Raw genomic sequence first — 26,601 nt, 5'->3', positions numbered from 1 at the left:
AGTCATCCACTCATCCCAGATTCAGGATCGGAAGCTTCCAAAAAGTCCCCATTACACAAAACAAAACACGAGATAAATTGCAAAAGAAAATGAAGAAAAAAAAACAGGATCAGAAAAGTTAGCGAAAAAAAGGGAGTGGATTCTAATCCTCGTATACCCTTTTCTTCTAAATTCGATGCAAATAGTTGTGCAAAATTCTGAAAAAAATTGACAATGTAGAGTATAATGATACCTACTAGTCCACCAAAATTCAAGTTCAAATTTAATCTACACATCGAGAAAAAAAAAAGACAAATTTAGATATAGACAGTACGCTCCTATTCATACGCTGAATTTGTCTTTTTTATATCTCGAGTGTGAGTTGAGTTTGGACTTAAGATTTTGTGGAGATGTATATATGTGTTATATGAATGTTTTCAAATTTTTTTAGAATTTTTCATAACCGCTTAGATGGTTTTTAAGTAAATGAGAGAACGTCACCTCGAGTAATTAGAATAGTTTCAAAAAAACAATCAAGGCAAAACCGTACTAGTAAAGTACTACTGCTGCTGCGACGACGAAGGGTAGTTCACATTTCTGGTTGAGTGTCCGATCACGATGACGGATTTCGCGAAACTGTAACACATTTTAATTGAATTTTGATCAAATTTACTGCTTTAAATTTAAATTCCTGGGAAACCATTTATAATTTCACTCAGAATCTGCTTTCGTCCCATGTCAAAACCCCCAAAGCCCAAAATCGAGAAAACACTTTTAATCACCTAGGTGGACATTCACCCATTTGTTGCATGTCAACTAAATGGGTATGAAAAAAATTCAAAAAATTTGACAAGATAGATTCATATATAATATATCACCCCACAAACATGCAAGTTCAAATTCGACTTCTACAAGTTGTAACAAAAATAACAAATCAAACTCTCATCAGTATACGTATATTCGCAATTAAATTTGTTATTTTTGTTACAACTTATAAAAGTTAAATTTTAAGTTGTATGTTTGTGTAGTGATATATTATATATCAATCTATCTTGTAATTTTTTTTAAAATTTTTTTATGATCATTTAGTTGACATGCACTTAATAAGTGAACATCCACTCGATTGTTTAGAATCCACCTTCCCAAAATCGACCAATTTTCGATCGGTTTTCGTCGAAAACGTGAAACAGCCCGCCCCCGTACGCACGCACACGCCGCCAACCCGGACCCAGCCAGCTCCCGCTCCACACCGCACCAGCACCGCGACCGCAGCCAGGCAGCCAGCCCAGCCGAGGCGCGAGCGCAACGCGGGAAAAAGTCCAACGACACCACCACCCCGGATCGCATTGCAATCCCGCCACAACTCGCGTGCAAGTGCAACATCCGCGAAGCTCCCCGCGCGCGCGAGCCCAACCACCCGCGTATATGGGCACCCGCCCCCACACAGCGACGTCGCCTAGCTGCTGCACGAGCGGATGAGCCGATAATAATAGACGAGCGCGCGGGCGGCAAATCGATCGGCATCCTAGGATTCTTGGCATGGCGATGGGGAGGAAGAACAAGGCGGCGGAGGGTGCGAGGTGCCGGCGGCACCGGCAGCGTGGCGGCGGCGGCGGCGGCGGCGGCGGCGCGGGGGTCTGCGCGCCCTGCCTGCGGGAGCGCCTGTCCCACCTGACGTCCGCCTCGGCGTCGGCGTCGGCGTCGCTGCCGTCCGTCGTGCGCGGCGAGGAGGAGGAGGCGTCGTCCTGCTGCTCGTCGTCGAGTGAGGCGTCCAGCGACGCTTCGTCGTCGGCCGCGTCAGGGTCCAGCAGCCCGTGGGCGGCGCGGTTCCACCGGGAGATGGTGGCGGCCGGCGGCCGCGGCGGCGGGAGGCTGTCGCTTCTGATGAGGAACGAGCGGGTGTTGCTGGACAGCGACGAGGTGGCGAGCGTGGTGAGGCGGATGCGGGAGAGGCGGCGGCAGGCGAGGAGCTTCTGGGCGAAGCTGCTGCACGCGACGGTGGGCGGAGGCGGAGGCAAGAAGGAGGGGTGCTCGATGGCGCACTCCAAGACGCTGGACCAGGAGAGGAGCACCACGGCGGCGGCCAAGTGGATCCTTTTCTGAGGCCGTGCAAATGCAGATGCATGCATGCAGCGAAGCGATGATGTCAAGATGATGAGATCGTCAGCGTGCGTCGCTGTAAATTCTTCTTGGCTTTCTAGTTTGGTTGGAACTTGGAAAAGTAGATTTGTTGATGCGGTTTTCTCTTTGGTTGTTTTGGTTCATTTCTTTGTTTGATTTTGGTCTATCCTGTACAGGCCGGTTTGAAGCAAAATGACAGTGATCGACATTCTTTGGTTAGCTCTTGCTGCTGTGTATAGCAAAAAAATGTTTCTGAATATTGTGGCTATTTGTTAACCTGCTTATACATACGACTGTTACGCCTGCACCATTATAGATCATGGACCTGAAGTTAATCATAGCTGATAAGCAAATACCAAAAGTAATTTGTAGAATTTCTATGCATGCATCCTTTACGATTTAGAATCCAATGCTACAATGTAAAGAAAAAAAACTACAAAAACAACTATAATATTAAATTTTTTTACAACAACTTATAAGTACGTGTAAACGATAGGGGCTGAATTTCCTGATGTTTGATTTACAACTTTCAAATGTATATAAGTGCCCCCATAGTAGTTTCGCTTATGCTTATCCGTACCGCTTATTGCCAAAAAAAATATATAGATAAAACTTTTAGGGTCCCTTTGAAAAGTATTTATGTAAGAATTTCATAGGGTTCAAATCCTATAGAAAATTTTCCTATTTGACCCTTTTATACAAAGGATTGGAGTTTTCCAAATCCAATGAAATCCATATGAAATGACTGATTGTATATAGATTTTGGAAAAAAAAAACTTAGCAAGAGTATCAACCTCTTAGAAAATTTTCTCCGAGTCTCTCTCTTATCTGATTCCTATGTTTTTCATATGATCTAATCAAATGGTGATTAATCCCTGTATTTTGTATTCATCTATTTTATATTTATATTTCTGTCAGAATTATGTGTTTTTCATATTCCTCCTTTTTTTTCATTCCTGCGATTTAAAGAGACCCTTATATGTGCGTTCTTAGTGATTAAAAAACAAATGGTATAAAATAAACTCTGATAAGAAAACCATAAGATCTACTTTCAAATTAAGTTTTAAAAATTTAAATTTTGACTTGTAATGAATAAGTATAAACGAAACAATGAGACTGTAGATATATCTTCCGGCTAGTGTGAAATGATGTTTCTTGAGAATGATTTCAGATAGGCATCTATTGTAGGAGTATATATATATACTGGTATTTTTCCCAAAAGTTTGAGCATATCAGCTGAAGTGTATTCCTCATTGTCATCATCCCTTGAGAATATTATTTTTCTTATTTATATCATATAATTTTATATAAGAATAATCCAACCGTACAGATATATAGAACAAAATATTTTTGGCTTTTCTTGTTGTGTTCTTCTAATGGCTGCTATATTTTTCATCATGCAATGGATTTGCTTCCCTACTCATCCCATGAAACTGTTCAGGTGGTCCAACCAATAGCAGTAAATACGCAATTTTCTCTTATCTATGATCGTTTCTTCAAAGATTTACATCAGACAACAGCTAAAATCATATATATTATTCTAAGCCATAAAGCAAGTCACCCTGTCCAGATCCACAAAAGAATTGGTAATCAACAGACAGCCCGCATCAGTACTTCAGCAGTATATGGTGCAATTTTTACGGCTTGCCTGTGCCGTGCGACGAGAACCAAACAGGGAAGAACTAGTAAAAATGCATTCCTTCGATCATTGCAGCAACACAGCATGCACGCGTTTTAGTTTCAGTAGACAAGACAAATGGAATTTCCACCACACAAAAACATTTGTGTGTACTACATTTTCAGTTAATACATTATATTCGTGATTTTTTTCCAAGACATTTTACACTCGTCAGCTTCGACTCACTACATCCTCTCCATTACCAAAGTGTTACAAAAACATGTTAACAATGTACTGTATGTGTAGAGCAGAAAAGTCCCATAATCTCATGATCTCTTGTTTGGAGAATCTGCTGTCCTTTCTGCACACGTAGGGCAGAACCTGTCATCATCATGTCATCCTTTTATCTTTGCAGCTTTCCAGATGGGCAGGCGTCCTGACTCCTGAGCTTCCAAGAAGGCCACCTCCATCATCTAATCTATACATCCTGTATCTTCTGTTCTGCATCTAATGCTACCAAATCGTTTTAATTTCTGAGCTTGCATATTCTAACTTCTAAAAGAATATATCATAACCTATCTTGTTGATCCTGGGAATGTAGGATCCATGTCACCAGTATTGTCATCATCATCGTCAAGGTAATCCACAGGCATATCTGCAGGACGTCGTTTTAATTTTTGGAAGATTTCATCAAGTGATTCGGGCGAAGAGACATTTGAATGTGGAGCAAATCCTGGGTCTTGGCGCAAAGGAATGAATTTTTTGGAACCCATGTTTGCTTTGAAGTTCTGAAAACCAATCTTCATCGTTGCCCATGTTTGGGAAATTCCAGCTGATGAGCCGACTGGTGCACCAGTATTGGACCGCTGTTCAGAACTCCCTTCCTCAAGCAAAGATACAGAAGTTGAAGAAATTTCCTTTTTTGCTGGCTTCACTGCCTGTCTGCTCTGTTCTCTGATAGCTGAATACTTGGTAGCAATAGTTTCTCTGTTGTTAGCATATTTGGATTGACCTACTCTTCCGTCAGCTCTAGAGGAAGTAGCTCCTGATTTCATCTCCAGTGTATTTTCAACCTGTGTACAACATGTAGATAAAAGAATGGAAAGGAGAAATGCCAGTAAGTGACACGGCAAAAGATAATTCAGCCAGAAACAATAGGAAGCTGAAAAATAGAATAACACAAGCTTGTGAATGCAGAGTAAGCATCCTTACGCACCAATGGCACCTTTCCAGATTCAACGTCTGTGTTGACATTATTGAAATTTCTTGCCAATGGGATAACCTGCTCGCCTACTTTACATCCTTGTTCAATCCAAGACCTCTCTGCGGGAGAAGTGCATAAATCACTTCAGCGGAACATGCTTTTCAGAGAACCAAAGGGAGTACTTGCACCAGATTTTTCAGTGTTTATACAAAGAGATTGGTGATAGTGATAGGATAAGCCACTAATTTCAATAATGAACAAGGATGTATACTGAATGGTGACATACACATTGTGTTTAGTTTGAGAAGAAATAAGAAAAGTCCCAGTGTGTACGGAAGGGGCAAGCAGTAAGAAGAATAAGAACAAAACAAAGGCTAGTATATGATCTAAAGAGAAAGAAAGGGCTGGAATCCACCCAGACAAATCTAGTCAGTCGTTACCTTTTTGCAGAATGATCATTCCAGACGGATCAAAACCATCCATATTTTCTTCCTCACGCTGGAATTTGAACCTTTTCCAGCTTCCGAAAAAGTTAATCAAACGCCCAAAGAAATTACTTGCAACCAATAGTGTATAAACAACCATAAATAATGGATATATCCTGTTGAAGCCTCTTCCAAAGAAAGGAACGGCATCATCGATGTTTCCCATTCTCTACAACACAAGGTCCATTCAAAGATTATCAGGTACAAGATATCATGGTAACAAAGAAAAAAGGGGTAGACCATTTCCTTTTCAATGTTAACTACCAACACCTTTAAATAGCAAATGAATATCAGAAGAACTGCACAACTTTTACCTTCTCAAAAGTAGTTTTGGCATCACCACCAAGTCGAATGAGATTCAGGAAGTTATAAGAAATAGGAGGTGCATATCTTGCAACCATTCTGCAGAATAGCATTTGGTGCAAAGTGTAGAATGAGTGAACAGCTTTGGTAAAGGAATCAAGTCAAGTATGAAAAGGAAAACATAGAAAACTTACGAGCAGATCATAAGCAAGCTGACAGAACTGGTTTGTCTCGGAGTCAGAGAATAAAACATTAACATCCCAATCTGAAACAGTGAGTAGTAAGTGCAAATGCACATATACATCAAAGGGACAAATGCAGCAACCTGTAAACAAATGAAAAGTTTGTGAATCATCACGGACAATATAGATATCATACAGCAATTGTACAATCGTGTGACAAGACAGGGGCAATTCATTTGTTCGAAGGGAAATATATCCTGTATAAAAACAATGGAGAAATAGAATAGCATGCTTTGATACAAAGATTGTGGAAGTCTCTGACACTATGGGCCAACCTTACCAAATTTTGGTGAAGTTGCCAAAAAGTGGCTACATTTAGTTTGCTGCCAAATTTTGGTAACTATATAAGAAATCCTGTCAAAATTTTGGTAAGTTGCCAAAATTTTGACAACTATGCCAAAATTTTGGCAATACCAAATTTTGGTAAGGTTTTTTTGGCATCAAAGTGAACAGGCCCTATATTTGTTTGTACTACAAATTTTTCCCCTGGTACTAAATTTACGAGTGTTTTAAGTAACCAATAGAGAGAAGTACACAGAATTGGTGTAGTATATACTAAGTACCTAAGTAATCACAAGTACTCCCTCTATCCAAAAATATAAGGCGTATTTTGTTTCATTTGACCAACAATTACTCATTAGAATATAATTTTTGTGGCATAAAATTTGATACTATTAGATTCATATTCAAAAGTACTTATTATAATAATGCTTTTGTCTCACATAAATTAACAATTGTTAGTTGCCTTGCCCTAACAAAACAAAATACGCCTTATACCTTTGGACGATGGGAGTAACACACTACAGTAAGCATTACAGAAAGTTAGGACTAGATAACAGAACTGCCCTGTACAGTGGACGTGAGGCTAAGACAATTTACATGAAGCACCCAATTTCTTACCTGAACCAAAACCTCCTGTTTCCCTACGGACTTGACAAGAATGGAGAAAAGGGACAAATCAACACCACTTGGCAGCAAAGTGGCTTCAGCCAGCAGTATAGCAGCTGACATACAGCCAAGAACAATAGCAAATCCTTTCTGAAGCTGCTTCCTCAGAACACAGCGCCAAATGAACTCTGGCAACACAAAAAAGTATTACGGAGTCAATCCCATCGATTACTTATCAGCCATAAGCAGTAAATTGAATTTACTAAGAATCTTCGAACAATGAAATATTCTAACTAAGAACATTGCATCTCTGAATTCATTGTAAGCCATTTTGACTAGTAAATAAATAAGGACAAAACCGGTGCAAAAAAGTTAGTATAGGTCAAAGAAATACCCATTGTGTCCAAAAGGGAACCCAGTGTGCCCGGTCGACTTTCCCTAAAACTTGACACAAATTTCCTGTTTAGGGGAAAAAAAGAAATTAAGGTCATACTGCTTGTGGTCTGATCTCTCATCAGACAAATATAATTGATTGTTAAAACAAATCAAGATTTTTAAATCAAATCATTGAAGCATATTGTATAGTCAAGTCGACAAACATAAGCATCTACAGCAACAAGAGCCCACCAAATCAAGTATTTTTTTGGCTAATACCAGTGTAGATTACAATTATAATAACCAAGAATAATGTAACCAAACCTTTGCAGAACAATCGAAATTTTCTGTTTGTACACAATTTCCCTTTTTCCTGTTTAACCAACCAACTAAACCTTCTTCGGCACAAGGGGCATATCACTTAGCATCACTTATACCAGACAATTGACAAGTGCAATATCCTTGTGGCATTGCAAACCCCTAAAGGTAGATGCTCAGTTTATGGGAGTATGGGACATAAGTATTCAATTAGAGCATATAGCATAGTGCAGTACCATATAAATGAACTCACCATCCATTTGCGTCACGTCGTTCATAATTTTTAATGGTGTCTTCTAGTTCAAGGGCTTCCATGACATAAGTCATATATTCACTGTAAAATCACACCAATGAAGTATAAAACTATCAGTTAATGGCAAGTTGGCAACAATGGCACAACTTCAATGTTGTGCATTCTAAACAAATAAGATTTATGGTATTTGAAATATCCATATAACTTGCATTTGTCATACTTGACATTAGTAAAAGAAATGTGAAATTGTGGAGGGCAGCTATTATCATCCAGTTAACCAGTAGTTTATGAAATTATACCTTTTACACCTGTAGTACTCCTCGTGAGCCCTCCTAAGTTGACGTCGAAGTGTGGCCATTGTTTTATCATCTGTATCATAGTCCATATCATTTTCACCTAATCTTCCACCAGAAGGCTTAAAAGATGGATCCTCCCGCAGCTGAAATGGACAGAATCACAAATTGTTGCATCTAATTGCAAAATTTTAGGTTCAACATTAAGTAGTGCTTTTGATTGCATTAGTACCATCTGAGCCAACATTTTGTCAATAATATCCATATAAGGCCTCAAAAGGTCACGCTTTGACATTTGATTAGAAGTGGCTTGAGCAACCTGTAAAAAGAATAACAATTAAGAAAATTGCTGCAAGTACAACATCACTATTTCTTTTTTTAAAAAAAAAATACTTACAACAATTGCATTTGAATATTCTTGATGAGCATTATCAAGCTTGACAGCCATCTTTGCTACTCTATGAGAAAGTACTTTTTGTCGGTGAGTCCAGTCTGCATTTTTCCAAATGTTTCGAGGGATTTCACTCAAACCAAAACCAAGAAGGAATGCACCAGTGACCAGCCCAAAAGTATTTGAACATGCCATTGCAAAGCCCACAATACCACCATCCCTGCCAAAATTTTTGTTGCAGATAAAGAGATCGGGTTTTACAGAATAAAAGTTTAAATGAAAGCAGTTATCTCAAGAAGTAATCTCAACGACTCAGGGCAAGACAAATGTTTTTGTTGGGAACAGTAGTAGTATTCTTGGTAGCTAATGATAGCTTCAAGATATTACAAGGCTAAATTTATATATCAAATGGGTCATAGAACAGGGACAATAAGTGGAGGTTAGAACGTACCATGCTCTATGCATCACTAGAAGCAATATGAGTCCAAAGAGGCCAATGGCCCCCACAATAGAATAAAAGAGCAGGTTCATATGAATACTAGTCTTCAGCCTTTCTTTAACAGTGAAATCTCCAGCATCTTCATAGCCTTGAATAGTAGGTACTACAGCCCTGTTTAGGGATACATGTTATGGATATTGTTTAGAGAAATAAAGCAAATGCATGTTTAGAGAAAATAAACATAAACGCTCTTCTGAAATATAAACACCATTGCAAGCTATAGAACAATATTAGTACACCCAGCATCTATATAGTCTAGAATTCTAGAAATGCTAACACAAACTAATGCATAACTAAATTACTAGCCAAGAAAGACCATGGATTGTCCTACTGCAAATAGTATAAGCCACTGTACAGGAACAGCATGAGCTTAAGTACTATGAAATATCAAACAGGCAATATATCACAGGAGAAGGCACTCAAAGAAGGGTTATTCAAGCATTCTATTGACAGACCATGCAATAGAACTGCAACACACTCAATAATTTTTCAAGTATGGACTTAGTTTAGTTAAAAATCAAACAAATTGCATTGATACCAAAGGAATGATATTCTAAATCACTGCTCTGGCAGCAGAAAAATAAGAAGCATATCAAAAGAAAGGAATCATGCGTTTTGAATATTTGGTAATAGTGCTAACATATCATTCTAAGAAACAACCTATTGTATAATGGCATTCACATCAATAGCTGTTGCAGATGGCTGTGAGGATCAGAAGCATCACAACCATGGAACAAATGGTGCAAGACATGTTGATACTTGATAGTGATAAATTAATGACAGCATACCATGTTAGGATAAATGTGCTCCAATACGACCAACTCCAAAAGAAGCCGATGCCACCTTTCTCACGGCCAGTTAATGTCTGCAAGTTGTTATGTAAAAGTTCAGACCAAATGAATTCACAAAATCATCTTCTAGCCTAGTGATCAGATAAAGTCCCCGTAGAGACTGAAATATTTGTTGCCAGGATATATATGTCGTTTATTAGTGTTTTAATTTTTAAAACACAGACGTCAAAAGTAAACTTGTCTCTCTGCAAACTGTTCCTCTAGTAAGAGTTTGTATGACGTCATCAACATAACAATGGCGACAAGGACTAGCTGTCGGTAGTCAAGTAGTGCACAGGGAAACTTCTCCAAGGCTAATTGGGGTCAGGAAAGCCATATGCACTTCTCTATAGTACCGAATTGCCTCAGATTCATCGTTTATGATGCATTCGTTAGAACTATGTAATGAACTAGTGGCCTCTCTGATAGACGACAGGTTGAACCTATTCATCAGACCTCATTCCGGTGACCAACACCAACAATTTAAATGCGTGATTCAACAAAAAATCTCTCGTCGAACACCCCAAACACCATGCCCTAATATGCTCGAATCATAGAACCTAATTCGCAACAGTACTAAAACATGCAATCAGCTCAGCCCGGAGCGGATCTAACCACACCGGCATAGAAATTGTTGGGGGGAATCCATACACGGACGAGGAACGCGATCCAGAGGGGTGGGTGATCTAACCGTCCAGATGTCGGCGGGGACGAGGATGATGAAGGAGAGGGAGCAGAACCAGGCGTAGCCGACGGTGGCGATGACGTAGCGCGGCACGCCTGGGCCGGCGAAGTAGCGGAGCGTGACGGTGACCATGCCCAGCGTCAGGGGCAGCGATATCAGGTAGAACACCCACATCTCGCCGCCCTCCGCTTCGCCTCGCCTCGCCTCGCCGCCGGGGCCGCGGCCGGAGGAGATGGCGGAGCTGCGGGTGGAGCCGGGGCCGGTGCCGAAGCTTCTTCTCCGGCGTCGCACGCAAGCGCGAGGCCGCGTGGGTGAGGAGGTGGAGGCTGCGAGATCGGCGCCCTGGTTTGTCTCTCGGAGAAGTGGAGGCGCACGCACACGGCGAGGCGACGCGGGGAGGGGAAGGAGAAGGGGGAAGATGGTGGTGGGCTCGCCGTGCCTAACCGAGATCGTTTGTTAGAAAGTGGAAATGTCGGTCCGAGGGGAGTAATACGCACGCAAAATCGGATAATAGTATTGTTATTCCTCCTGTGGATGAATATGATCGGTTAATTTTGAACATTTTACCGGAAAAAGTAAGGGAGAGAAGGAACACCGTTACAGAAAGCCATCAAACGTTATTTTAATGAAAAAAAGTATCTCCGTTAAGTTAGGCCAAGGTGTGGTAGCTGACCTTGGTGTTACGGATGCTTGACCTCGATCTACTAAATGAATCTTGTATTCCTCGCAAAAAAAATGTATTGCTATTGCAAATACAAATACAGTGTATAGGGCAGAAGTGCAGTATATACAATTGTATGCTACTGGTATGCAGAAGCAGAAGTGCATGATGGAATAAAGGGTCACTAATCACTATCCCGCTAAGGATATTCTGTAGGTTGCAAACGGTTATGCTTTTGCTTCTTCAGGCCGGGTGCGCACCGCGTTGGCAACTGCAGTGCTAAAATTTGAGCTGGGTTGGATTGGTAAGATGTGGACAATCCATCACTAGGGCCTGACGAAACTCGATGAAATTAAGTGATATCTATGAATTTATCAAAATTCGAGTTGTTATTGTTGATTTGATGGGGTTTATTTCAACCCGTTCGGGTCTGTAATCACTACACGCAAAAACACATGTTAAGAAAAAGTCAGTGAACCATGCCTTTACTCTACGATGTGTATGTGCAATGATCAAGATTTATAGTCCAACAATTATATTATCCTAATTACGTCATAAAATATCATATATGTTTTTTAATATTATAGGCGACGTTGTTCACATCTAAATTTTGACCACTGTTTCTATTTTTATATTTAAAACATTCAGAAAAAATGATTTCACTAATGAAGTACATTGCACATGAATATAATATCTGTAAGAATACGAAATGCACGTTGTCAGGTAGTAGTAGAGTAAATGGGATTGGAAGGAGTATATCTGATTCCTAAAGGATTATTTTCTCTCCCTGAAATCCACATACATGGCCCAAGCCAGGCATAGGACAACTTAGAAATTAAGGGGTTGTTCAAATCGATGTCATTCTAAATTAACCATATTATTTTTAAATAAAGTTATCAAATATTTATATACATTTAGTATGTAAGGAATCCTACCAAAATATAGCAATTGTCAACTGGTAAGCTTTAAGCTTCAAGTAAATCCTTTAGGATTATATTTTTTAAACAAATGTATAATGTCTAACTAAACTAAATGAATTCAGCCTTAGAACGCGTTCTAAATAGCTAATCGAGTGGTTTACAAGTGACCAGACACGATTCTACCAATCTTTTTTGGTAATTTCTACACATAAAACTTGTACCAAAATATGGAAAGTTAATAAACCAAACACCACCTAGCCTCCCCTCATCTTATAAAGATTTGGTAGTGCCGAAAATTAGGTTCATCCAATATTGATAAGGTTTCTGGTAATGTTGTATATAAGTCCTATACACGACAACAATTCACAATTCAATCCTAGAATATGATAACTATTCAAGGATGCAACAAACATATCGCATTGGATTTCGTTCAATGTCAAGTATTCGTAAACAATTTTTCAAGTTAAAATTGTTGACTGAAATGGAGCTATAGCTTCTTGAAGCTTCAGCAATCCAGCTTGAAGCTGCTGTCACCAACTCACCATACATATTACCGAACGGATTCCTCTAGCCAAGTTTTTGATTTTTTATGAATTCTGTCACCATTCCAATTACCGAACGGGTTCCTCTAACCAAATTTTGAATTTTATCATGCACAGCAAAATGATTCCTCTCGCCAAGTTTTGATTTTTCATGGATATATGTAGAGCAAAATGAAGGACGCCTTGGCTTTAATTGTCTCGCGCACGGTTATTCCGCTTCACGTGCGCGCTCGCTCCGTTTTCGCGCGGAGTCCGCCTGAATTTGACCACGACGCGAGAGATCTCGCGATACGAGATCAATCGCATAAGTAAAATTTTTTTATCATAAGTAAACCAAAACTTTTATCTCCATAACTTCGAAAACAAAACAAAGCTACAGCACGCCGTATTTCTTATTGGATAAAAGGAGACGATCCATCCGCATCCTGCAACTTCGCACGCCGAACGCGCGCGGATTGAGCTCCTACTCGACGTTGACCTGGAAGACGTCCCTGCGCTGCTCCTCCTTCACCTTGGGCACGACCACCTTGAGCACGCCGTTCTTCATCTCCGCCTTGATCTGGTCCATCCTGTACACCTCCGGCGCGAGCTCGATGCGGCCGCTGTACCTCGCCGGGGCGGCGCCCTCGTCCTCGCCGGCCTCCTTCTCCCCCTCGCCCTTGATCACGAGGCTGTTCTGCTCCGCCCACACCTTCACGTGCTCCTTCCCCAGGCCCGGCATGTCCACCCTCAGGTGCAGCGCCTCCTCGCTCTCCTTCGCGTTCCACCCGCGCCGCAGCGTCGCGGCGCCGGCGCGCCCGGCCGGCGTCGCCAGGTCGTCCATGAGGCTCAGCAGCCGCCCGAGGCTCTGCGGCGCGCTGAACGGATCACGGAACACATCTGCAAATCGATCGGGAAATCGAGAACATGTTCAGGACAGCGATTTGATGAGATCAATTGGTGCAAACTCCGGATGAGCTTGACACGGCGAGAGATGACGACTACCTGAGAAGAAGGCGGGCATGGTGGCGTCGCGTGTGGGGCGCCTGGTGTCGTACCCACGGCCGCTGTCGTCGTCCGACTCGTCCCTCTCGTGCCGGCGGAGCTGCGCGCCGGTGTTGTATGCACGGGACCCGCCGGCGACGGCCACCGGCCTGAGAGCGGAGGCGGCGCCTTGGGCCGGCGACGCGGCGAGGAGCTGCTCCACGAGGCGGAACAGTGGGATCCTCTTCAATGCCACGATGGAAGCCATGGCTCTCCACTCCTCTCTCGCTCTCGCTGCGTAACTGTGCTTATCTTTTGGATTTTGCGTTGAGAATGAATCAGCGAGCGGAGAAACGAGAGGATTTATCGTCGCGGCAAATCTTGGAGAAGAATTCAGAAGCTTCCGGAAGCTGCCGCTGCAAGGCTGTATGCCCCTTCCACGGGAAGGTTCCAGAAGGCGCGGGACTGAGCGCCGCCTTCAGTTATCCCTTATCCGGCGGAACGCACAATTCAGATGGGCCGATATCTTTAGTCCCAGTAAAATAACCGGCCCGTTTTGGGCCCACCCATTCGCTTCCGATTCGATCCCTTGCCAAAAGTCACGAACACCAAAGGAGAGACCCGAGTCAGATTGGGGATCGACGAAGGTGGGGAGGGGCGAACGCCATGGACGAGGAGGAGCACGAGGTGTACGGGCAAGAGATCCCGGAGGACGGGGACATGGACGGCGCGGACGTCGACATGGCCTCCGGGGGGGACGACGCCGCGAAGGTCTCCCTACCTCCATGATCCGCGCATCTATGGTCTATGAACCTAACCCTACTTCGAGTAGCTGACTACTACCCCATTTGGCTTGTTGCAGCTGCAGGAGCTCGACCAGATGAAGCGAAGGCTGAAGGAGATGGAGGAAGAGGCCGCGGCCCTCCGCGACATGCAGGCCAAAGTCGCCAAGGAGATGCAAGGTGGTCCGCCGGGTGTGCTCACTGCCTGCCTAATTTTTACTGATGCTTTTATGTTTTTCTTGTTGCGATCTGCTATGTTCATATCGGCCTCATTCGATCTGTATTGTGAGGATCTACGTGTACCCTAGGTTAGATGACTATCTGATCAAGTTTAAAACTTATTAAGGTCCCTCAATTTCGACTAGGTTAACTTGGTGAGGTTAGATCGATCGGCCGTTAATTCGTGCCCTACTCTGATAGTCTGATTTAGGAATTGGTACTTCCGAGTTCCAAATATGTATATTTGGGTTAACTTTTGCTACTTAACATTTCAACCACGATCCAATCTGCTTGAATATAAGGTTTCGGATTTCTTCATTTTTGTTGTTGACTGTGCCCTTATATTTTGGGATATACACATATTTTTACTTGTTAGTCCATGTGGCTAGAAATCTCAGTCTACCCCTATATTATCATTTGAGTGTATATATCTGGACAAGTCCTGGAGGTTTTGGATTAGGGGCCTGTTCACTTTGATGCCAAAAAAAACCTTACCAAATTTTGGCAATCATTACCAAAATTTTGGCAAACTATGCCAAAATTTTGGTAGGATTTCTTATATAGTTGCCAAATTTTGGCCGCAAACTAAATGTAGCCTTTTTTTTTTGGCAATTTTACCAAAATTTGGTAAAGTTGAAAATGGCATCAAAGTGAACAGGCCCTAGGATTTACTTTGGTTTTGTCTTCAAATGATTAGTATTATGGGCCTGCTTGCCCCGCTGCCTGCACCAGGTTCGCTGGCTGCAGCAGCTAAGCAGCAGCAAGCTGTGAGGCAACAATTCACCCATAAAACACTTCAAACATCTATATCTGAATGTGCCTTGACCCGATGTTCTATTTCCCACATTTTCAGTTTTCTGATAGGTACTAGTTGGTAAGTTTCCATTGCAACTTCTCTAATGCTATTACTCTTTTGTTTTGTAGGAGGAGATCCTAGCGCGTCTACAGCTGAGGCAAAGGAGCAGGTGGATGCTCGATCTGTGTATGTTGGAAATGTAAGAATTTATAAAGACCCATACTCTCTCTCACACACACGTTTCATATGATGGAAACTGTAAGCTACTCCCTCGGTCCCAAAAGGAATTTCACTCTAGGATTCAAAATTCGTCGCACAAAGATTGTCACTCTAGGGTACTACTTGTCCCATCAATCACCTCTCATTCAAATTTCTCCCCATACTATCCCCAACCACACATCATTATATAAGGGGTAGTATAGTCTTTTCTCCTCAAACCTTAAGTCTCTGCTAAACATCCTAGAATGTCTTTCTTTTGGGATGGAGGGAGTCCTATTTAGTGGCATTGATAACTACCACATTTTTTAGCACTAAATGTGGAATACATGGATATATGTACAGTGTAACATATCATTAGATATTTTCTGCTGGTTCCTTGCTAGTTGAAAGATACCTTTGGTACATTTCACTTAGATATGACATACTTGTGCCAAATTATATAGCTCTCCTAGCCCCCCCCCCTTCACCCCACCACATACACATCCAAAAACAAATGCTTGTTTTGTTTTCTCGACTTCCCTTAAGCTCACCTAATAGCCTGCCTTATCTCCGAAAATTAGTTTACTTCTGCTTGTCTTAAATGTCAGAAGACATCATTAAAGCTATCAAAAATTGGGTTTCTCTCTTCATTTTAATCCATGCTTAATACTGTTCATTCGAACAACAAAACATAAATTTCCATGCACAGTTTTGTACTGTTGTTGTGATTTTTCCTCTGTGCTTATTGCCGTTCTGTTTCTAATGATAGTAGAAGATAGTATCTTATATGGCTATATGGTGAATATGCCTTGTTTTGGTGCATTGATTGAATAATGGTGATGGCCGCAGGGTAGTGCTGAGATCAAGCCTTTCTCAAATCGAGTAATTGGCATCTGGTTGAACACCTGCCTGCATTTTAGTATTAGCTTAGAATTGAAAAAAAAAAGAGAAATTCCCTGAAAAAAATAAAAAGAGCATGGGCAAAAAGGAAAAAAAAGAGCATGGGCAAAAAGGAAAAAAAAGAGCATGGGCAAAAGAAAAAGAAAAAAGGGAAAAAAAACAAACATGAATATTCTAGGATAGGTTATCCTTGAAGGAGCAAAGGAAGTCTAGAAAGCAGCTGTACACTCCTTGGTGCTTGAGACTCGAACCTGCATACGATGTGATGTGATTCTTAGCGACTGGTCCAATGAGAATCACCTGAATACACATAGGTATGACATATAAGCCTAATATTAGGGAGCCTTCATATTAACTTTATTCATCTTTGTATCTCCATCTTTCCTTTTTTTTTTTTACTTCTCTTGTGATGTCAAAGCACATCTTTCTATTTCTTTTGCCCCCTTTTCATTGACCACCTTAATTATTCTTGATGACATTGCTGATGTGTCAGCATAAATGTCAGTATTGTTTTGTGGGGACTACATTGAACTTTTCTTACAAGCAAGTAAAGGCTACCCAGTATTCTAGTAGCCCAAATGGGTGACATCATGAAAATTAACCTTTTGTTCAGTAAATGCTATGGAAGTCAGTAATTTGTATGAAAATTTAACAGCACTTGCATATGTTTAACAAAAATCCTTTTAACTATGACATTTATATTTTCCTGAAAGTCTTGCCGTACAGACTATACTGTACGATAGTCCTAGAATTTGCATCATCTATGCTAGTTTTTGCCTTGTTAGCATGATATTGTGCTTTTCTCTTCGCTTCAGAGTTCAGTATGTCTGGTCTCATACTCCATTTGTCACATCACGGGCACAATTATATTATTTACAATTATGATATTCCTAGATAATCAGTTATATGATGTTCCCCTTATAATGTTTCCAACTTTCGAAGTGGTAGTTACACCCAAAGTGTCATCTTGACTGGGTTTAGCCTGAAACACACTTTAAACATTGATTTTTGTTGACCTGAAATTTCCTCACCTGTGTATCAACCATGTGAAATTTTCAATTAGTATCAGGCATGGCAATTTTGTATTGTACCGAGGTATCTTATGTAGCACACTGAAACCTTTAAAAGGCAGAAATGGTTCTTTTGAGATTAACCGGTTAAAATCCGAATATTATCAAGGTGACTTGATAAGCATTTTTTTAATTCTATTACCAGTCTGCAAGCACATCTGATTATCTAATCTGACATGTACATTTAGTTTTCATTCATCTTAGTGATACAAATCATTTACCGCAGGTTGATTATGCATGTACCCCAGAAGAAGTGCAGCAGCATTTTCAAGCGTGTGGCACGGTCAATAGAGTGACGATCTTAACTGACAAGTTTGGACAGCCAAAAGGTTTTGCTTATGTGGAATTTCTGGAACAAGAAGCAGTTCAGGAGGCTCTGAATTTGAATGAATCTGAACTGCATGGTCGTCAGATAAAGGTGCAGAAATTACCAACAGATCCCTGTTTTGTCACCTGAAGGATTCAAAAACTCCTTTTCACATGTTTTTGTCCTCGCAATTTACTCAATTTCTGTTTTGTGCTCAACAGGTGGCACCAAAGAGGACTAATGTCCCTGGGATGAAGCAGCGTCCACCGCGTGGATACAATCCTTATCATGGTTACCCATATAGATCGTATGGGGCCCCATATTTCCCACCATATGGTTACGGGTAAGTTTAGCTTTTTTGACAACATGGATGTCTAATTCTTTATGTCTGGTGTCTAACATCCATATTGTGTATTCTTGTTCAGGAGAGTCCCCAGATTCCGCCGTCCAATGCGCTACAGGCCATACTTTTGAAGTAAGAGGTTTTCATGACGTGGAACGCAACACCAAGCCTAGTCGCTAGTCAGCCAAGTCGGTCCCAGAAATAATTCTACTATCTGGTATTTTAGTTTCCCAGCAGACATGCTGGGTGAATGCTTCCACCCCCACCATATTCCATTTTGGTAACGTCCGCTCACTAGTTATCAGTATCTTGTATCGTTGGTTCTGCAGTACGCAAAACGTAGTGTTATCTTATTATATTATATATACCTGCATCATATGATATTGGTTTGCCATACTTGGTAATATGTCTGGATATAAGCGTGGGATTGTGATGGTTGATTACAGCCCTTATCAGAAGCGATGATGCTTGGGTACAACAAGATTGCTGATCTAAATCTCATCATATTTAACTCTTGGCAGTGGATTCATCTAAAGAAGAATCACCGTTAGATTTTTGAACTATACGGGGTAGGCTCGAAAGCTATTGCACGAGATATCATATATCATGTGTCATACATAAAATTTTCAATCCTTGGTCTGCAAAACTAAAATTATAAAACGGCCCAATGATTCTTTTCACCTTGTGTGAGGGTATCAAAGTATGGATTTATAATGTCAAAAAAAAGTATGGATTCATGTTCACAACTTTGCTAGTGATTTGCCATTGTTGGTATATAATCTATAAACACTTGCATGTACGTCGACGTCGTAACAGTTCAGGCCCATATAATTAGAGATATAATGGAAGAGTGTTCGAGGATAAAATATTGGATCTGATTGTTAGAGCAAATTTAATAGTATAGCCAACTACTAGCTTCAATTCATCTATAACCAATATAATAGCTCATTCATACAATAGTTACATACTACACTATTAATACCTGGTCCCACCTGTCATACATACACTGTGTCTTGGAGTCCGTGCTACAGCTGCCTACAAATCTGTAGCCCGCTGCCCTTCTTTCCTCATTTATCTTCTTAAAATATGTTTGCAGTTGGCTTATAGCCTTCTATTGTACCTGCTCTTACTCACATAGAGTGTACAACAAGATAATGGGTAGTCGAGCCGAGTTAGCTCTATATACGGCTCTAGTTTGTGATATGTGAGTATAGTGGTGTATGCGCTCATATACGTCTTTCGTAGTTTTGTGTAATCCAAGAAATAATGCTTTACAACTGAAAAGAACAAGGCAAGTTGACGAAACTTACTTTCTTGCTGAAGATTGAAACGATGCAACCTCGCTCGAAACTATGAACTCGGCAAGTTGGCGAAACTTATTTCCTTGCTGAAGATTGAAACGATGCAACCTCATTTGAAACTATGAACTCGTCGGAATAAAAGGTGGTGACTTCCTTGCTGAAGATTGAAACGATGCAACCTCGCTTGAAACTATGAACTCGTCAGAATAAAAGGTGGTGATGCGCCGAAAGTAATTATATTGATATGTGGAAATATCTTACAAATATCTTGGGTGTATATATTTATGTCTTCGGGTTGATACATGAGATAATATTTCCTGAGAAGAAAAGAAAAATAACTAATCTGCTTATTTAATAGATATACTTAAAAATATGAAACTGTCTTGCCGTGATCTTCGCGATTCCTCTTTAAATTCAGCTTGATCTTGATAAACTTCCATCTACCTTTTGGGTTTTTCTTAACCGAATCTATTAAATAATCGTACCAAATTTTGGTATTAACATATGCCCCTAATTTTGGAGTATAAGAACTTATGCTTCGAATTATCTTCTTCCTAACATTTATGACTCCAAAATTTCTTTCTCCTTTGCCTTTTGCAATCGTCTTTCACGTGTCTTCTTCCTAGCATTTATGAGTCCAAAATTTCTTTCTCCTTTACCTCTTGCAATCGTCTATATCTTATGCATTAAATAAGCTAAATTTTCAAACTCTTGGAAGATACAACTCTAGACAATGAAGTAACTAAAAATATATCTGATAAAAAAACGCTTGCATCAACTTAAATAGAATATCGGGTCTAACCGACAAAGTTCTACCCACGCCAATACGAGCAAAGTTGATGGAAATTACTTTCTTGCCGGCGATCAAAATGATGCAGCCCAACTCGAAAGCAAGATCCCGAACTTGATGTCTTACCGAGGATCGAACTTTACCATCGCAACCCTGCTCGAAAACAAAAACCTGGCGAAAGGTTGGACCAACCAAAATTTTATTTTATTAATATGTGGAAATATCTTACAAAGTCTGGTAGGATACGAGATAAGACTCCTAACTAGAAAATAAAATAATAATAACTAATTTTGATGAGGACATCCTCCACTATTACCCGCTGGCAAAGACGCAAGTCGGGCGGCGACCGTGTGAGCCCCTGAATAATCCCACCTTACCTAGCTTGGGAGGAGAAAGCCACCCTTCCTCTATTGGACTAATCTTTTAGGGAGATTGGGCCTTTCCCCGAGTGGGTGTGCCTATGAACTGTCGGGGTCCGGGCAACCTTAAGTTATTGGGCCTCGGCCAACCCCACCTGGGTCGGATTGTAATCATTTGGTATCAGAGCTAGGCCCTTGTTAAGGGGGTGGGAATGATGAGCACATCCTCCACTATTACCCGCTGGCAAAGATGCAAAAGTCTAGCGGCGACCGTGTGAGCCTCCGAATAATCCCACCTTACTTAGCTTGGGAGGAGGAAGCCACCTTAAAAGGGAGAGCCACCCTTCCCCTATTGCACTAGTCTTTTAGGGAGATTGGGCCTTTCCCAGAGTGGGTGTGCCTATGAACTGTTGGGGCCCGGGCAACCTTAAGTTATTGGGCCTCGGCCAATCCCACCTGGGTCGGATTGTTATTATTTGGTATTAGAGCTGGGCCCTTGTCACCTAGGGAGATTGGGTTTTTCACCTGGGCAACCTTAAGTTATTGGGCCTCGGCCAATCCCACCTGGGTCGGATTGTTATTATTTGGTATTAGAGCTGGGCCCTTGTCACCTAGGGAGATTGGGTTTTTCACCCGGGCAACCTTAAGTTATTGGGCCTCGGCCAATCCCACCTGGGTCGGATTGTTATTATTTGGTATCAGAGTTGGGCCCTTGTCACCTAGGGAGATTGGGTTTTTCACTGAGTGGGTGTGGCTATGAACTACTGGACCGGATTGTTATCAAATTTAGTCTATCAAGATATATATATTACAAATATGAAAGTATCTTGCTGTGCTATTCACGATTCCTCTTTAAGTTCGTTTTTTTTTTCTTTACCGAATCCGGTGGAAACCGTATCAAATTGTGGTGTTAACACTTACGCGTCTGAACCCTGATACTAGTATCCTGTAAGTTTGGATCCGATCTTGAATGCAGGCTGCTTGCTACAGTATGCTTCCGATTTAGCAACTGCTGTAGCTCGCATCACCGGCCACGGCCAGACGGCCAGTACCAGCCCGTAAAGCACGACGCTGTCTCGTCGCCGTCCGATCCGGGCTCCCACCATTTCCTGTAGCCCTGCACCGTCCAATGGTGCGGGCCTTGGATCTCATTAAGGCTGTGTTTAGATCTAAAGTTTGGATCCAAATTTCAGTCCTTTTCCATCACATCAATATGTCATATACATAACTTTTCAGTCACATCATCTCCAATTTCAACCAAAATCTAAACTTTGCGCTGAACTAAACACAGCCCAAGTCTCAGCCAGCCAGCTCGTGTTTACTCCGGAGAAAAGCTGTTTCACTGTCAGCGTTCGTAGGCCCGAGATGAAGGGCTAATCTTCTTCTGTCGCATGGCCCAAACAAGGATAATCTTCTTCTCTCCCATTGAGACAGAGCCAGAGGAGCTGAATTTTACTGTGTGTTACAGAGGCAGAGGCCGTCTCAGCGAGACGATAAGCTTTAGCAATCCTAGACACTCACTATTGTCAACCGCGAGTTCCAACAAAAGAATCTTGGAAAGCTAGCAAAGCAAGGGGACAAGAGAATGGCAGGTGAGGGTGGTGAGGACACATGGATAACACAAAACCGAAAGCGAAAAGAACATGGGATTAGGTTGAAAGAGGACAGGCATCCCATTCTGAAGCCGCGTTTAAACAATCCTAACGCCGGTGTTCATTGTGTGGATTTCCAGAAAGCTCACAGCCCTTTTCCATCCTTTTCAGAGTTCAGACCAGCCTAATCAAGAATGATTCCTATTGCCACTGCAAACGGCAACAATATTTGCCAGGGATGTCCCTGTAGTGTAGTGCCAGCTTGGTATCTCTCTTCTAATCTCCTTTTGTCTTAACTGTTGAGTTCAGTGCAAGGATGCTTAACAAAATTACACTGCATTACAGCCAAGCTGCAGAAGAGGTATCCCTGATCAGTGTGATTCCTGGATCAGTACAGGATCATACTACTGTACTTGATATAGTAACACATAATGTTAAGAGACAATCCTGACTCAATGATCTCAATGTTTGTACAAAACAAGAGCATCAAATATTTAGCCAGAGGCATCCAATCAGACCTGACCATACCTCAAGATGGATAACCAGTATACTGTACTCCATATAATAATCTGCTGGTATATATGGGAATTGGGAATACACTGCAGAATCCTACACTAGTGTTGCAGCGGCAAAAGTTGCAGAGAGGCCCATAGGCGCATGGGAATGCCAGGGCTTGTAGTAACCTGCCTCGCAAGAGACAATCCATCTGCCGGTGAAAAAAAGATCCTGCTTTACCAGCTACACTACCACATTGTTTTCAACTGTGAAATCAGTGGTCACCGTGGTCCGACCGGCCTAAAAGTGGATCACTAGTAAGCTTTTTAACTGTTGGTTTTGCTTGTCCTGGGAGCAGCATTGACATGTAACGTAAATCAAGGGCATGCAGATGCAGTACTCTACTCTCTCTTCTCCACTGCTCTCCCTGGCATAGCAAGGCAGGCCACACCACACCTGCTGCTGCACATCTTGTCCAATAGATGAGGCAGCAGATTGCCCATCTCTCGTTGTACTGCCAATCTCTCCATAAAACACTCCCAACCAACAGATCACACAAGCTACAGTTTTTGTAGATTCGTTGTAGGACATGAGCAGGGCAGGTGATTTTTCACCACATATTGCATTTGCATTGCTTCTTCATGTAAACACCAAAGTTTACATCTGGATGTAGTAGTAGTAACAACTAGCCGTAGAAGTTCACTCACACATATCTGCACTGCAAGCTAGTGATGCTGATGACACACTGGCACACGCGCACACACACAGAGTACAACAACACATCTGCAAGACTGCAACTGCAAGCTTAGGTACACGGCTCGAGAGGAAGAGCAAGGACAGTGAGGTCAGGGACTGAGCTGAGCTGAGCTGCTCTCATGGTCATGGTGATGGTGGCCAATCGAAGCCAGCATAGCTCTCGCTGAAGCCGCCGCCGTAGAACCTGACCTCCAGGTTCTCGAGGCCCTGGCCGTCGTCCCAAATGGCCTCGTCGTCGCTCCCGACGGCGTAGTAGTCGTCGTCGTCGTCCTCCATGAGCTCCCACGAGTAGATGGAGGAGTCGTCGGAGTAGTCGGAGCACTCCTCCAGGTAGCTGTTCTCGAAGCAGTCGTCGACGCCGGGGCCGAGCACCCTCAGCCCCGGGTGCCTCTCCTGCAGGAACTTGTCGTCGACGGCCCAGCAGCCGCGGAGGTCGAGGAACCGGAGGTCGCGGCACCGCGCGAGGATGTCGAGCACCGCATCCGTCGCGATCACCATGTAGCCCATCTCCAGGTGCCGGAGCCTCGGCATGGTGCAGGCGATGGCGCGCGCCTCGTCGCGCTGGCACGCCTTGCCGGCGACGTCCGTCGGGTGCATCACCCGCCGGAGCCCCACCAGCGACTTGCAGTTCTTGCCGAACGCCTCCAGCGCGCGCGCCCCGATCTTGGTGCAGCTGCTGATGTCCAGGAACGTCACGTTGGGCAGCCTCGGCGCCACGCTCTCCACCGCCGCGTCGCTGATCTCGCTCCGTGGAATCTCCAGCGTCCTCAGTGCCCGTGCACTTGCAAAACCACCACCAAAATTCAGCACCAAGAATTACTGCTAGTAATAAACCAGATAATTAACCATTGAGTTACAGTTAATTGCTGGAAATGGATTAGAGCACGCGCGGTAATGAAATTCTGCGTGCAGAACATACTGAATCTGGGATTGGCAGCAAGCAAGACGTGCAATGGCAGCAGGAGAGAACGGTGAATAATCCACTGGAGAGAATGGGTGTATGCATGTGCGAGCCGTGCAGGGCGCAGTACTTGAGTTTGTACTTGTGGCTCCAACGTTTAGCGAAACGGTGATAAGCCGGAATCAATAAGGGTTAAAGTTTTGGGAGGGGAATATGAATTGGTCGTGTCATGGTGGCAATTCGACATGTTCCCATCCACAAAACACATCCATGTCAAAAAAAAAAAATCAAAGAATCAATACTACGACTAGTAGGAAACGGATGCTGAACTGAAGCCACTAGTTCACTAGTTCAGAATCAGAGGCCAGTGAGCTGGTCTGTAAAATTTTGCCTGAACTCCAAAGCTGAAAATTTGGTAAAAATGTTGAATTTAACCATGGGGAAATGGTGGTAACACAAACTTTTTACGGTCTGCAATTTTCTGAAACCAAATTTACTGCCTGCACTAGATTGATCCATGACCATGTCAGCTACTGACAGAAAAATAACAATCGCTGATCATTTATAACCTCAGGATTTTACTACATCAGAGAGCGCTATCAAAATGCTGGAATTCAACCATCCCGGTAAAAGAATCATTCAGAAACGGACAGAACGCTGAACCAAAAAGAATAAAAAAAAACAGAGAGAGAGAACAAAACTTACTGGTCTCCGATGAAGGAGAAGAGCGGGTCGCCGGGGAGGCCGGAGACGCTGATGCGGCGGCAGGAGCCGCAGCTGCGGGCGACGAGCATCTCCACCATGCGGACGAGCTGCTCGGGCTTGCCCTGCTGCTGCCGCCACTCCTCGATGTCGATCTCCTGCCAGCAGTACGGCCCGGCCACCACCCGGCTCCACGACTTGCACACCCGTGGCACCACCGTCAGCACCTCCCGGAGCGGCAGGTTCCGGAAGACGAGCCCCAGCGCGTCCGGCAGAAGCTCCTCCCAGCACCTGTACTCGCCGCCGCCGCACTCCCCCATCTCCTCCTCCCTCTCCTTCTGCACTGCAAAATGGACCGTCCTTTTACAAGCTACTACTACCACTACTTACTACACAGAGCAGCATGGTTGGTGTTCTTCCAACCACCAGCATCAATTGCAGCAGAGAATGCTGCTACAATCCATTTCTGCTCCAAAAACAGCCTGAATTTCTTGCTCAAACCAAGAACAGCAACTAGAAGCAAGTGAGGGGAGCTTTACCTTGGAGATCACTCAAGAATCAGAGAAGCAGCTAAAAGTAGCAGCTTACTTGGAGCATATACTTTGTTTACACCGCGAGTGAGAGACCAAATGAGGAAACCCCTATCCAAGAACCAATAGAGGAGTAAGATGTAAGCATCATCCAAAAGCTGGCAAGGCAAGGAGAGCTTAATTAAACACTAAAACTAGAGACCTCAATCACAGGGTTCCATGAACAGCAAGGGCACAGATCTATAAAGAAGGGTTCTTGCAGGGATGGAAAGGGATAGCTAAGCTGGGGGGCAACAGCAGTATGCCAATTGAGATGCTCCCCCATCCATATGCTTTTCCACACCACGGCCAAACAAAAGGCACTAGGGGATATTTGTGGGGGAAGAACACAAAAGCTCTAACCTTTTTGGCTCAAAGCAAAAGATAAGAACAGAACAGAGCAGGAATATATATATTTCTTTCCTACTATACATGAATTAGAAATGCAACTGTTCTAGGATTGCGAGGGCTTTATGGCCTGCACATTTTACCAGACTGGGAAGGAGGAGGTGGTGGAGGAGGAGGAGGAGAAGGTCCAAATTCCAATCAGGATCTGCAGGAGGTAACACCTGATGGAGGAGAGGAGACTTTGAGAGTGTGACACTGGGAGGGAGAATGGCCAGCAGCAGTAGAAGACTGAACAAAGCTACGGTTAAAGCTTTTTGTGTTTGCATGTGTTCGCAAGAGAGAAAAATGTATAGAGAGTACTCCAGTGTATATGCAAGAATCTCGTTGAGCAAGAGGAAGGATCTTCCCCTTGTCTTTTTTTTAAATATAATTCTGCCAGGCACTCACATGTTGATAAGACAGCAACATGCAGGTATTTACGAGTAGTTTGTTTCTTTACTTCCTACCCACTCCCAAATACTCCAAGTTCAGTTTGAATTTCGGAAAAGAATTTGACACGCTAGTAAAAGTTGGTAAGATTTGCCCCTTAAAATACTTTCATGC

At 42.7% G+C, this 26,601-nt stretch overlaps 5 protein-coding genes across 6 annotated transcripts; 2 read left to right on the top strand and 3 right to left on the bottom strand.

Moving 5' to 3' along the window:
- The first annotated feature begins 1,326 nt into the window (after positions 1–1,326).
- LOC127763804 (uncharacterized) lies at positions 1,327–2,319 on the top strand. Its single transcript, XM_052288597.1, has one exon. It carries the CDS (start codon positions 1,519–1,521, stop codon positions 2,080–2,082), a length of 564 nt encoding a protein of 187 aa, XP_052144557.1. The 5' UTR covers positions 1,327–1,518; the 3' UTR covers positions 2,083–2,319.
- Positions 2,320–3,745: 1,426 nt separating this feature from the next.
- On the bottom strand, positions 3,746–10,938 carry LOC127763393 (uncharacterized). Its single transcript, XM_052288080.1, has 14 exons — positions 10,491–10,938; positions 9,758–9,834; positions 8,922–9,080; positions 8,477–8,690; positions 8,312–8,398; positions 8,086–8,225; positions 7,787–7,867; positions 7,235–7,299; positions 6,853–7,028; positions 5,905–6,035; positions 5,722–5,809; positions 5,363–5,576; positions 4,935–5,041; positions 3,746–4,791 (listed from the first exon to the last, which is right to left on the bottom strand). The coding sequence occupies exons 1-14, from the start codon at positions 10,656–10,658 to the stop codon at positions 4,294–4,296; spliced, it is 2,205 nt and encodes a 734-aa protein (XP_052144040.1). The 5' UTR covers positions 10,659–10,938; the 3' UTR covers positions 3,746–4,293.
- A 1,857-nt stretch (positions 10,939–12,795) lies between these two features.
- Positions 12,796–13,941, bottom strand: LOC127763125 (24.1 kDa heat shock protein, mitochondrial). The gene is made up of 2 exons (XM_052287744.1): positions 13,592–13,941; positions 12,796–13,486 (listed from the first exon to the last, which is right to left on the bottom strand). The coding sequence occupies exons 1-2, from the start codon at positions 13,836–13,838 to the stop codon at positions 13,071–13,073; spliced, it is 663 nt and encodes a 220-aa protein (XP_052143704.1). The 5' UTR covers positions 13,839–13,941; the 3' UTR covers positions 12,796–13,070.
- Positions 13,942–14,152: 211 nt separating this feature from the next.
- Positions 14,153–18,589, top strand: LOC127763126 (polyadenylate-binding protein 2-like). 2 transcript variants are annotated; one of them, XM_052287745.1, is made up of 6 exons: positions 14,153–14,341; positions 14,433–14,544; positions 15,496–15,566; positions 17,762–17,953; positions 18,064–18,185; positions 18,268–18,589. In XM_052287745.1, the coding sequence occupies exons 1-6, from the start codon at positions 14,237–14,239 to the stop codon at positions 18,314–18,316; spliced, it is 651 nt and encodes a 216-aa protein (XP_052143705.1). In that variant the 5' UTR covers positions 14,153–14,236; the 3' UTR covers positions 18,317–18,589. The 2 variants fall into 2 exon arrangements, with proteins under 2 accessions (XP_052143705.1, XP_052143706.1); XM_052287746.1 differs by having other exon boundaries at positions 14,154–14,341; positions 14,433–14,532.
- Positions 18,590–23,328: 4,739 nt separating this feature from the next.
- Positions 23,329–26,135, bottom strand: LOC127763500 (F-box protein FBW2-like). The gene is made up of 2 exons (XM_052288225.1): positions 25,085–26,135; positions 23,329–24,259 (listed from the first exon to the last, which is right to left on the bottom strand). Exons 1-2 carry the CDS (start codon positions 25,399–25,401, stop codon positions 23,602–23,604), a joined length of 975 nt encoding a protein of 324 aa, XP_052144185.1. The 5' UTR covers positions 25,402–26,135; the 3' UTR covers positions 23,329–23,601.
- Positions 26,136–26,601: the final 466 nt, after the last annotated feature.

This window comes from Oryza glaberrima, chromosome 2, assembly GCF_000147395.1.
Source record: "Oryza glaberrima chromosome 2, OglaRS2, whole genome shotgun sequence".
In the NCBI taxonomy this organism is placed as follows: Eukaryota; Viridiplantae; Streptophyta; class Magnoliopsida; order Poales; family Poaceae; genus Oryza; species Oryza glaberrima.
The sequence above is the reverse complement of the archived record's forward strand: the minus strand, read 5'-3'. Positions and strand labels throughout refer to the sequence as shown.